The 12,930-nt window shown below is 45.0% G+C and overlaps 1 protein-coding gene across 3 annotated transcripts in view; it reads right to left on the reverse strand.

Annotated features, from left to right (window-relative positions):
• Positions 1–226: 226 nt before the first annotated feature.
• The window catches only part of LOC110510300 (dixin), a 71,895-nt gene continuing 59,191 nt past the window's right edge, over positions 227–12,930 (reverse strand). For 2 of the 3 annotated variants that reach the window (XM_036967768.2, XM_090226283.1), the window contains exons 15-20: positions 8,627–8,767; positions 8,053–8,119; positions 2,711–2,819; positions 2,366–2,474; positions 1,305–1,384; positions 227–1,230 (exon numbers count right to left, since the gene is read on the reverse strand). In XM_036967768.2, the coding sequence (XP_036823663.2) occupies positions 1,209–1,230; positions 1,305–1,384; positions 2,366–2,474; positions 2,711–2,819; positions 8,053–8,119; positions 8,627–8,767 (528 nt within the window). In that variant the 3' untranslated portion in view covers positions 227–1,208. Of the gene's footprint in view, positions 1,231–1,304; positions 1,385–2,365; positions 2,475–2,710; positions 2,820–8,052; positions 8,120–8,620; positions 8,768–12,930 lie in introns of all 3 variants that reach the window. The other variant, XM_036967767.2, reaches the window with a different exon arrangement.

Below are 12,930 nucleotides of genomic sequence, written 5' to 3' on the forward strand. Positions count from 1 at the left end.
AGGACAATGACCCTAAGCACACATCCAAGACAACGCAGGAGTGGCTTCGGGACAAGTCTTTGAATGTCATTGAGTGGCCCAGCCAGAGCCCAGACTTGAACCCAACATCTCTTGAGAGACCTGAAAATAGGTGTGCATCAACGCCCCCCATCCAACCTGACCGAGCTTGAGAGGTTCTGCAGAGCAGAATGGGAACAACTCCCCAAATACAGTTGTGACAAGCTTGTAGCGTCATACCCAAGAAGACTTGAGGCTTTAATCGCTGCCTAAGGTGCTTCAACAAAGTATTGAGTAAGGGGTCTGAATACTTATGTAAATGTGATATTACATTTTTTTTTAAATACATTTGCAAAAATGTCTGAAAACCAGTTTTTGCTTTGTCATTATGGGGTATTGTGTATTTAAAAAAAAATCTATTTTAGAATAAGGCTGTGACGTAACAACATTTGAAAAAAGTCAAGGGGTCTGAATACTTTCCGAATGCACTGCGTGTCCTTTAGTTCCTCAGCAGCAGCAGTTGAAGTCGGAGGTTTACATTTCTTTTGATTTTCCCATGATGTCAAGCAAAGAGGCACTGAGTTTGAAGGTAGGCCTTGAAATACATCCACACGTACACCTCCAATTGACTCAAATTATGTCAATTAGCCTATCAGAAGCTTCTAAAGCCATGACATCATTTTCTGGAATTTTCCAAGCTGTTTAAAGGCACAGCGAACTTAGTTTATGTAAACTTCTGACCTACTGGAATTGTGATACAGTGAATTAATTATAAGTGAAATAATCTGTCTGTAAACAATTGTTGGAAACATTACTTGTGTCATGCACAAAGAAGATTTGCCAAAACCATAGTTTGTTAACAATAAATGTGTGGAGTGGTTGTTTTAATGACTCCAACCTAAGTGTATGTAAACTTCCGACTTCAACTGTAGGTCCTTTAGATCCTCAGCAGCTAGGTCCTTTAGATCCTCAGCAGCTATGTCCTTTAGTTCCTCAGCAGCTAGGTCCTTTAGTTCCTCAGCAGCTATGTCCTTTAGTTCCTCAGCAGCTATGTCCTTTAGTTCCTCAGCAGCTAGGTCCTTCAGTTCCTCAGCAGCTAGTTCCCTTCAGTTCCTCAGCAGCTAGGTCCTCTAGTTCCTCAGCAGCTAGGTCCTTTAGTTCCTCAGCAGCTAGTTCCCTTCAGTTCCTCAGCAGCTAGGACCTTCAGTTCCTCAGCAGCTAGGTCCTTTAATCCTGTGGAAAAGTAAAGAACAATGACAGACTGAACACTGACGGAGAAGTGTGTGTGTATGTGTTTGAGTGCGTACCTCTCCTCTCCGTTGTCCTCTTCCACCCAGGCCACTATCTTCCCCTCCCAGCCTGGAACCAACGCCTCGTCTTCAAATACCTATATATACACACACACACACAAAATATCAAGTGTGACTGTATTCAGGTATAGATCACCAGACCCCTCCCTCCTTCTACCCCTTCTCTCCGCCCCCCTGCCCCCCCCTCCTCTCCCCCCTCCTGTCCTCTGCCCCTCCTCTCCTCCCCCGCCCCTCCTGTCCTCTACCCCTCCTCTCCTCCCCCACCCCTCCTGTCCTCTACCCCCCCTCCTCTCCTCTCCGCCCCCTCCTGTCCTCTGCCCCTCCTCTCCTCTCCCGCCCCTCCTCTCCTCCTGTCCTCTACCCCTCCTCTCCTCCCACGCCCCCTCCTGTCCTCTACCCCTCCTCTCCGCCCCCCTCCTGTCCTCTGCCCCTCCTCTCCTCCCCCTTCTCTCCTCCACCTCCTCTCCTCCCCTCTGCCCCTCCTGTCCTCTGCCCCTCCTCTCCTCCCCGCCCCTCCTCTCCTCCCCCTTCTCTACTCCACCTCCTCTCCTCCCCTCTGCCCCTCCTGTCCTCTGCCCCTCCTCTCCTCCCCCGCCCCTCCTCTCCGCCCCCCTCATGTCCTCTGCCCCTTCTCTCCTCTCTAGCCCCCTCCTCTCCTCCCCCTCCTTCCACCCCTCCTGTCCTCTGCCCCTCCTCCCCCTCCTTCCACCCCCTCCTGTCCTCTGCCCCTCCTCCCCCTCCTTCCACCCCCTCCTGTCCTCTGCCCCTCCTCTCCTCCCCCGCCCCTCCTCTCCGCCCCCCTCATGTCCTCTGCCCCTTCTCTCCTCTCTAGCCCCCTCCTCTCCTCCCCCTCCTTCCACCCCTCCTGTCCTCTGCCCCTCATCCCCCTCCTTCCACCCCCTCCTGTCCTCTGCCCCTCTTCTCCTTTCCTCTCCCCTCTTCACTCCCCCTGCTCTACTCTCCTCCCCCGCCCCTCCTCCCACCCCCTCCTCCCCTCTCCCCTCTTCACTCCCCCTGCTCTACTCTCCCTCATCTCTCTTTTCTCCTTCCCTCCTCACCTCTTCTTTAACGGTACCAAACTCGGGGTCGAGGGCTTTGAAGTGGAATCTGTAGTTGTCATCTCTGTCTACTGCAGTCTTCACATCTCTCAGAGTGACTTTCCCCAACCTAACACACATCAAATGTTTCCAATAATCTTCTCACCCGGACTATGCACCCTACATGATCATCCTGACTCTTGACATTTTATAGTTCCTCCGTTGCACATGATCCTGTCATTGCTTTTGTTTAATACATCTCTACATACAAATAAATACGTTGGCTGAATGTGAATAGTCTCCAGTGCCTTCAGAAAGTATTCATACCCCTTGACTTATGATTAGAAGTTAGGTAAACACACGTACCTCTTGTTGATGTGGATCATGCAGGGTGTGTGTGAGTGGTCTGTAAAGTAGAGGACCTTAGTGGAACCACACGAGCTCAGCAATGGACTACTGTAGGAGTGGGCCATCTCTGAAACACACACACACACACCATCAGAAAAAGGGGACATTTCATGTGTGTGGCTGACTTGACTTTTTGTCAAGCAACACATGCCAGGGAAGGCCTGCGGAGACCCCCTTGTGCACTCAACGACCGTGTACAATACAGTGGTACCTCCTTCAAAAATTGCGTCAACAGAGAAGTATTTTTTTGGGTGATTTTAAATATTAACCGGCTATCATCAAGCTGCCCACTCAGGAAAAAACTGCAAACTGTAACCACAGCCTGTAAACTGGTTCAGGTTGTCAGTCAACCTACCAGGGTAGTTACAAACAGCACAGGAATGAAATCATTAACATGTATTGGTCACATCTTAATTAATGCTTCAGATATTTGCTTTAAAGCAGTATCCAGATCCATAGGATGTAGTGATCACAATATAGTAGCCATATCTAGGAAAACCTACGTTCCAAACGCTGGGCCTGATATAGTGAATAAGAGGACAGGCTGGGCCTGATATAGTGAATAAGAGGACAGGCTGGGCCTGATATAGTGAATAAGAGGACAGGCTGGGCCTGATATAGTGAATAAGAGGTCATACAATACGTTTTGTAGTGATTCATATGTTGATGATGTAAAGAATGTTTGCTGCTCTGTGGTGAGTAATGAGGAGCAACCAGACGCTGCACTTGACACATCTATGAAACTACTATTCCAGTTACTAATAAGCCATTAAGAAAATGACTGTAAAAACTGTTAAATCCCCTTGGATTGACGAGGAATTTAAAAATTGTATGGTTGAGAGGGATGAGGCAAAAGGAATGGCAAATACGTCTTGCTGCACAACTGATTGGCAAGCATATTGTAAATTGCGAAATCATGTGACTAAACAAAATAAAAAGAAACAAACTACACTATGAAACAAATAAATTATATAAAGAATGATAGTAAAAAGGGCAACTTACATTTTTGGGAAAAAAGCCAACTCGGCTCCTTCATTTATTGAATCAGATGGCTCATTCATCACAAAGCCCACTGATATTGCAAACTACTTTAATGACTTTTTCATTGGCAAGATAAGCAAACTTAGGGATGGCATGCCAGCAATAAACGCTGACATTACACATCCAAGTTTTTCAGACCAAATCATGAAAGACAAGAATGTACTTTTGAATTCTGTAAAGTCAGTGTGGAAGAGGTGAAAACATTATTGTTGTCTATCAACAATGACAAGCCACCAGGGTCTGACAATCTGGATGGAAAATTACTGAGGATAATAGCAGACGAAATTGACACTCCTATTTGCCACATCTTCAATTTATGCCTACTAGAGTGTGCCCTCAGGCCTGGAGGGAAGCTAAAGTCATTCTGCTACCCAAGAATAGTAAAGCTCCTTTACTGGCTCAAATAGCCAACCAATCAGCCTGTTACCAACACAAAAAATTGTGTTTGACTAGATACAATGCTATTTTACAGTAAACAAATTGACAACAGACTTTCAGCATGCTTATAGGGAAGGACACTCAACAAGCACAGCACTTACACAAATGACTGATGATTGGCTGAGAGAAATTGATGATAAAATGATTGTGGGTGCTGTCTTGTTAGACTTCAGTGTGGCTTTTGACATTATTGATCATAGTCTGCTGCTGGAAAAACGTATGTGTTATGGCTTTACACCCCCTGCTATAATGTGGATAAAGAGTTACTTGTCTAACAGAACACAGATGGTGTTCTTTAATGGAATCCTATCAAATATAATCCAGTTAGAATCAGGAATTCCCCAGGGCAGCTGTTTAGGCCCCTTGCTTTTTTCAATCTTTACTAACGACATGCCTCTGACTTTGAGTAAAGCCAGAGTGTCTGTGTATGTGGATGATTCAACACTATACACGTCAGCGACTACAGCAACTGAAATGACTGCAACACTCAACAAAGTGCTGCAGTTAGTTTCAGTGGGTGGCACAGATAAAGTTATCCCTAAATATTTCTAAAACTAAAAGCATTGTATATGGAACAAAACACTCACTAAACGCAAAACCTCAACTAAATCTTGTAATAAATAATGGGGAAATTGGGCAAGTTGAGATGACTAAACGGCTTGGAGTAATCCTAGATTGTAAACTGTCCTGGTCAAAACACATTGATGCAGTAGTAGCTAAGATGGGGAGAAGTCTGTCCATAATAAAGCACTGCTCTATCTTCTTAACAACACGATCAACAAGGCAGGTCCTACAGGCCCTAGTTTTGTTGCACCTTGACTACTGTTCAGTCGTGTGGTCAGGTGCCACAAAAAAGGACTTAGGGAAAATGCAATTGGCTCAGAAAAGGGCAGCATGGCTGGCCCTTGGATGTACACAGAGAGCTAACATTAATAATATGCATGTCAATCTCTCCTGGCTGAAAGTGGAGGAGAGATTGAATTCAACACTACTTTTATTTGTGAGAGGTGTTGAATGTTGAATGCACCAAACTGTCTGTCTACACTACTGGCACACAGCTCGGACACCCATGCATACCCCACAAGACATAAGAGGTCTCTTCACAATCCCCAAGTCCAGAACAGACTATGGGAGGCACACAGTACTACATAGAGCCATGACTACATGGAAGAGTGATCAGATTAATTGCAATTCATTGTAAAGTCCCATTTGCCATGCAAATTAACTGAATCCCAATAAAACATTTCTACTGCATTTCAGACCTGCAACAAAAGGATCAGCTGACATCATGTCAGTGATTCTCTCATTAACACAGGTGTCGGTGTTGACGAGGACAAGGCTGGAGATCACTCTGTCATGCTGATTGAGTTCGAATAACAGACTGGAATTTTAATTTTTCTACCTCTGTCAACCATGGTTAACTGCAAGGAAACATGTGCCATCATCATTGCTTTGCACAAAAAGGGCTTCACAGGCAAGGATATTGCTGCCAGTAAGATTGCACCTAAATCAACCATTTATCGGATCATCAAGAACTTCAAGGAGAGCGGTTCAATTGTTGTGAAGAAGGCTTCAGGGTGCCCAAGAAAGTCCAGCAAGTGCCAGGACCGTCTCCTAAAGTTGATTCAGCTGCAGGATCGGGGCACCACCAGTACAGAGCTGCTCAGGAATGGCAGCAGGCAGGTGTGAGTGCATCTACACGCACAGTGAGGCAAAGACTTTTGGAGGATGGCCTGGTGTCAAGAAGGGCAGCAAAGAAGCCACTTCTCTCCAGGAAAAACATTAGAGACAGACTGATATTCTGAAAAGGGTATAGGGATTGGACTGCTGAGGACTGGGGTAAAGTCATTTTCTCTGATGAATCACCACTTTATTTTAAGAATGTGAAATGTCAGAATAATAGTAGAGAGGATTATTTATTTCAGCTTTAATTTTCATTACATTCCCAGTGGATCAGAAGTTTACATACACTCAATTAGTATTTGGTAGCATTGCCTTTAAATTGTTTAACTTGGATCAAATGTTTTGGGAAGCCTTCCACAAACTTCCCACAATAACTTGGGTGCATTTTGGCACATTCCTCCTGACAGAGCTGCTGTAACTGAGTCAGGTTTGTAGGCCGCACACGTTTTTTCAGTTCTGCCCACAAATGTTCTATGGGATTGAGTTCAGGGCTTTGTGGCCACTCCAATACCTTGACTTTGTTGTCCTTAAGGCATTTTGCAACAACTTTGCCTTCCTCATGATGCCATCTATTTTGTGAAGTGCACCAGTCCCTCCTGCAGGAAAGCACCCCCACAACATGATGCTGCCACCCCCGTTCTTCACGGTTGGGATGGTGTTCTTCGGCTTGCAAGCCTCCCTCTTTTTCCTCCAAATGATGGTCATTATGGGCAAAAAGTTATATTTTTGTTTCATCAGACCAGAGGAAATTTCTCCAAAAGTATGATCTTTGTCCCTATGTGCAGTTGCAAACCGTAGTCTGCTTTTTTATGGTGGTTTTGGAGCAGTGGCTTCTTCCCTGTGTAACGGATGTTTAGTTAGTTAGCGGTGACGTCACTTGCTCTGAGACCTTGAAGTTTTAGTTCCCCTTGCTCTGCAAGAGCCGCGGCTTTTGTGGAGTGATGGGTAACGATGCTTCGTGGGTGACTGTTGTTGATGTGTGCAGAGGGTCCCTGGTTCGCGCCCGGGTATGGGCGAGGGGACGGTCTGAAGTTATACTGTTACACTTGCTGAGCGGCCTTTCAGGTTATGTCAATATAGGACTCATTTTACTATGGATATACATACTTTTGTACCTGTTTCGTCAAGCATGTACACATGGTCGTTTGCTGTTGTTCTGGGAACCCAGACTTGTGGGGGCCTACAATTTCTTTTCTGAGGTCTTGCCTGATTTATTTTGATTTTCCCATTATGTCAAGCAAAGAGGCACTGAGTTTGAAGGTCGGCCTTGAAATACATCCACAGGTCCACCTCCAATTGACTCAGTCAGCCTATCAGAAGCTTCTAAAGCCATGACATCATTTTCTGGAATTTTCCAAGCTGTTTAAAGGCACAGTCAACTTAGTGTATGTAAACTTCTGACCCACTGGAATTGTGATCCAGTGAATTATAAGTGAAATAATCTGCCTGTAAACAATTGTTGGAAAAATAATTTGTGTCATGGACAAAGTAGAGGTCCTAACTGACTTGCCAAAACTATAGTTTGTTAACAAGAAGTTTGTGGAATGGTTGAAAAACGAGTTTTACTGAGTCCAACCTCAGGGTATGTGAACTTCTGACTTCAACTGTATACATAAGGTATAATATAGATAATATATGTTATAACTATTTTTGAGAAAAAGCGGCTTCATCCAATTTTTTTATTTTTAGTAAGTAGACATGGCCTTGATATACTGTAAGTCACATGGTAGACTATTTTTGATATTATAAACAGTGAATGGTTGTTGTTCTTCAGGAAGAAGATAAGCCCTATAGGCGGGTTTAAACGAGTTCCCCAATCCCTTTCTATAGTCATGTTACAAAGTGTTATTTCATTGAAACTACCAAATGTTGGCCTTTAACCATCCGAATATTTTCATTTACTGTCCATACGAACAAATATATTCTCATTCTCATGTCAACGTTCCCGTAATTTTTTATAGACAAAGAAGAGCTATCAAGGTGTGAAATAATATTAAGATGACCTACTTAATTATTTTTATTAAGTTTCCCACGGAGCCACCACCAATGTGTCGCTCACGAATGGACGAAAGAGTTCGCCTCTGCTGCAGCATTCGCTGTAAAATATAATGCGTTGTGGCATCGGTGTGTGATCTTACTGCTTGGAGGCCAGGAGTCGTGCTGGTTGTGTGTGGCTCTGTTGCATCCTGAAGACTTCCCCTTCCCCTAAGGAACACAACACACGACAGTCAAGGGATTTCTAATAGCACAAGTTGAAAGAGAGAGTCTGTGTACCTGGTGGGTCTGTGTACCTGGTGGGTCTGTGTACTTGGTGGATACCTGGTGGGTCTGTGTACCTGGTGGGTCTGTGTACCTGGTGTGTACCTGGTGGGTCTGTGTACCTGGTGGGTCTGTGTACCTGGTGTGTACCTGGGAGCGTCTGTGTACCTGGTGTGTACCTGGTGGGTCTGTGTACTTGGTGGGTCTGTGTACCTGTACCTGGTGTGTACCTGGTGGGTCTGTGTACCTGGTGTGTACCTGGGTGCGTCTGTGTACCTAGTGGGTCTGTGTTCCTGGGTGCGTCTGTGTACCTGGTGGGTCTGTGTACCTGGTGTGTACCTGGTGGGTCTGTGTACCTGGTGGGTCTGTGTACCTAGTGTGTACCTGGGTGCGTCTGTGTACCTAGTGGGTCTGTGTACCTGGTGTGTACCTGGTGGATCTGTGTACCTGTACCTGGTGTGTGTGTGTCAGTCTGTCGGTCAGTGATGTGATGCCCTGCTCCAGTGTATCCAGAGTGTGGTGTTGAGGATCCTGCTCTCGGAACACTCCTCTCAGACTCCTCAACGCTGACCGCACCAGCTGCAGCTCCTCAGCCTACACACACACACACACACACACACACACACACACACACACACACACACACACAAACACACACAGTATATGTACACTGAACAAAAAAATATATACAACATGCAACATTTTCAAAGATTTTACTGAGTTACAGTTCATATAAGGAAACCAGAGGATTGAAATAAATTCATTAGGCCCTAATCTATGGATTTTACATGACTAGGAATACAGATATGTTGGTCACAGATACCTTTAAAAAAAAAAGTAAGGGCGTGAAACCAGTCAGTATCTGGTGTGACCACCATTTGCCTCATGCAGCGCGACACATCTCCTTCACATAGAGTTGATCAGGCTGTTGATTGTGGTCTGTGGAATGTTCCCACTCCTCTTCAAATGACTGTGTGAAGTTGCTGGATATTGGTGGGAACTGGAACACTCTGTCGTACAAGTCAATCCAGAGCATCCCAAACATGCTCAATGGGTGACATGTCTGGTGAGTATAAAGGCCATGTAAGAACTGGGACATTTTCAGCTTCCGGGAATTGTGTACAGATCCTTCCGGCAGGGGGCCGGGCATTATCATGCTGAAACATGAGGTGATGGTGGTAGATGAATGGCACAACAATGGGCCTCAGGATCTTGTCACGGTATCTCTGTGCATTCAAATTTATTTTCTATGGTAGAGTAGGTCAGGGCGTGACTAGGGGTTTAGTCTAGTTTATATGTTCTATGTGGGGTTCTAGTTTGTTTTTTCTATGTTGGTGTTTTAGTATGATTCCCAATTAGAGGCAGCTGTTAATCGTTGTCTCTAATTGGGGATCATATTTAAGTAGTTATTTTTCCCACTGGTGTTTGTGGGATATTGTTTTGAGCGAGTGTACATAGCACCTCTGTAGTCACGGTTCATTGTTTGTTTCATTCTTTCTTTGTTTTGTGCGTTTCACTAAATAAATATGTGGAATATCGCGCTGCACCTTGGTCCGTTCATTATTACGACGAACGTGACACATCGGGAGTCTCATCTTTCCACAGAGGGGTCATAATGAGCTGAAATAAAAGATCCCACATTTTTCTACACGAACAAAAAGCTTATTATTCTCCAATTTTGTGCACAAATTTATTAGTGAGCATTTCTCCTTTGCCAAGATAATCCATCCCCCTGACAGGTGTGGCATATCAAGAAGCTGATTAAACAGGATGATCATTACACAGGTGTACCTTGTGCTGTGGACAATAAAAGGCCACTTTAAAATGTGCATTTTTGTCACACAACGCCACAAATTTCTCAAGTTTTGAGGGAGCGTGCAATTGGCATGCTGACAGCAGGAATTTCCTTCAGAGCTGTTGCCAGAGAAGTTAATTTCTCTACCATAAGCTGCCTCCAACGTCGTTTTAGAGAATTTGGCAGTACGTCCAACCGGCCTCACAACCACAGACCTTGTGTAACCAGGCCAGCCCAGGACCTCCACATCCGGCTTCTTCACCTGCGGGATCGTCTGAGACCAGCCACTGAGACAGCTGATGAAACTGAGGAGTATTTCTGGGAAAGTTGGTATCTGGTAATTGACAGATGCAGGGAAAGGAGCATCACTTTATCAAATCCTCCTTCAGAGTCACATGCAGGTGAATCATTGTGATTTCTATATAGTATCAGAAAGAGCATGGATGAATGGGCGATAGAAACTGATAATTGTGACTTCATGAACTAAATGATGAGGAGGGCGAAGAGTGATTGAATCTAGAACAATAGTGTAATGATGAATGAAGAATTGTGGGTGTTGTGGGCGGTATAATTCTGTTATTTTGAAAGGTTGGAAATGGTAGATAATTTCTCCTCAGAGTGTCAAATCAGACACTGAGTACAACATATGTGTAGTTCACAATGGCAAACCAAACGAATGGAGGCACTGACAAAATTGCAAATGCTGCAGAATTTAGATGAGTTGGAGTCGGATGGAGGATCAGATAGTGAGCTTGAAATCAATGTTGCTGATGAAGAGTTTTCTGATTCTGATGTTGACTTCAAGCCTCCAATGCCTGAGCCGGTGAGACAGGAGTCTGGGAGGGATGGCACAGTGAGACAAAAGTCTGGCAGGGATGGCGCAGTGAGACAGGAGTCTGGGAGGAACGGCACGGTGAGACAGGAGTCTGGGAGGGACGGCACGGTGAGACAGGAGTCCGGTGGAAATGACACAGTGAGACAGGAGTCTGGAAGAGATGGCATGGTGAGACAGGAGTCCAGTGGGAATGACACAGTGAGACAGGAGTCTGGAAGAGATGGCACAGTGAGACAGGAGTCTGGGAGGGATGGCACAGTGAGACAGGAGTCTGGGAGGGAAGGCACGGTGAGCAAGGAGTCTGGGAGGGACGGCACGGTGAGACAGGAGTCTGGGAGGGACGGTACGGTGAGACAGGAGACTGGGAGGGACGGCACGGTGAAACAGGAGTCCGGTGGGAATGACACAGTGAGACAGGAGTCTGGGAGAGATGGCACGGTGAGACATGAGTCTGGGAGGGATGGCATGGTGAGACAGGAGTCTGGGAGAGATGGCACGGTGAGACAGGAGTCTGAGAGGGATGGCATGGTGAGACAGGAGTCTGGGTGGGACGGTTTGGGTAGAGACAGGTGTCTGAGAGAGATGGCATGGTGAGACAGGAGTCTGGGAGGGACGGTTTGGGTAGAGACGAGTTTATGTGACATGCAGATATTCCAGCACATCAGAGATTGTTGCTCACAGAAAAGGAAACAGTACGTGAGACATGTCTATGGATGATCTCTAAGCATTTATTGCACTCTTGTATGTCCGCGGGGCGTACGATGGAAAGAGCATGGATGTGGAGTGATTTTGGTCTGATGTCCGCGGGGCGTACGATGGAAAGAGCATGGATGTGGAGTCATTTTGGTCTGATGTCCGCGGGGCGTACGGTGGAAAGAGCATGGATGTGGAGTCATTTTGGTCTGATGTCCGCGGGGCGTACGATGGAAAGAGCATGGATGTGGAGTCATTTTGGTCTGATGTCCGCGGGGCGTACGATGGAAAGAGCATGGATGTGGAGTCATTTTGGGGAGGACTTTTCCGAGAGACCATGCCGCGCAATTGCTTCATAGAGATTATGCACACGAAACAAGGCCCATGAAAACTATGTGCAGTGCAACCGATTTTGTTTGTGGGGGTTCCTCACACAAAGCCCCGAAGATGTGTGCTGACCATGGACCCAAAGCATAAAGAGAAGACTAGAATGATTAATGCGTAAAGGCACGCTTCTAGGTCTACAATTGTAGATTTTTTTTTTACCATTCAAGACGATGGCCTTTTCTCCCCATTGAAATATTGTTATAGTTCAAAAAGTTGAAATGCTATCAACAAATATTTTCTCTAGCAATGTAAGTTGGGGCAGTCTGGACATTTGGAAGTTGGTTTCATTTTAATAAATAGCTTATTAAATAGTTTATATTCAAGAGTGGGCAGAATGAATAGACTAATAATAAGACTATGGAAGAAATCTAGAGTGGTGCTTTGCCTTCAGAAAGTGCCCCTAACTAGAAAGGTATGTGTGCTTGCTAGCTTGTTTTAAAGTATTTACGGCTTTGAATTAAGTTATAGTAGTGGTAGTGTCTGCAGTAGTAATGGTGGTGACTAGTTTTTTCAGTGTGTAGATGAAATAATTAAATGTATTGATTAGGATAGGGTAGCTTGAATATGTGAAAGTGGCCTTGGTGTATAGCTTGAACGGTTCAAGAGAACAATTATTGTTGGTGAGTATTATATATGCAAATGTATGCACATTTAAGTAGTTATAATTTTAGTTGTGGTCAGTAGTTTTATGGTTGTGGTCATTAGTTGTGTGGTTCAGTAGTTGTGTGATTGTGGTCGGTTGTTTTGGTCAGTATATTTGGTCAGAAGTTGTGTGGTTCATTTGTTGTGGTCAGTAGTTGTCAGTAGTTTTGGTAAGTAGTTGTGTGGTTCAGTAGTTGTGTGGTTTTGATCAGAACTTTTAGTAAGTAGTTGTGTGGTTTATTAATTGTGGTAAGTAATTGTAGTTGTAGTCAGTAGTTTTGTGGTTGTGGTCATTAGTTGTGGTCAGTAGTTTTGTGGTTGTGATAATTAGTTGTGTGGTTCAGTAGTTGTGGGCAGTTGTGGTCAGTAGCTAGTTATGGTCAGTAGTTGTAGTCAGTAGTTGTG

This window comes from Oncorhynchus mykiss, chromosome 29 (genome assembly GCF_057628025.1).
Source record: "Oncorhynchus mykiss isolate SJ-2025 chromosome 29, ASM5762802v1, whole genome shotgun sequence".
Lineage (NCBI taxonomy): Eukaryota > Metazoa > Chordata > Actinopteri > Salmoniformes > Salmonidae > Oncorhynchus > Oncorhynchus mykiss.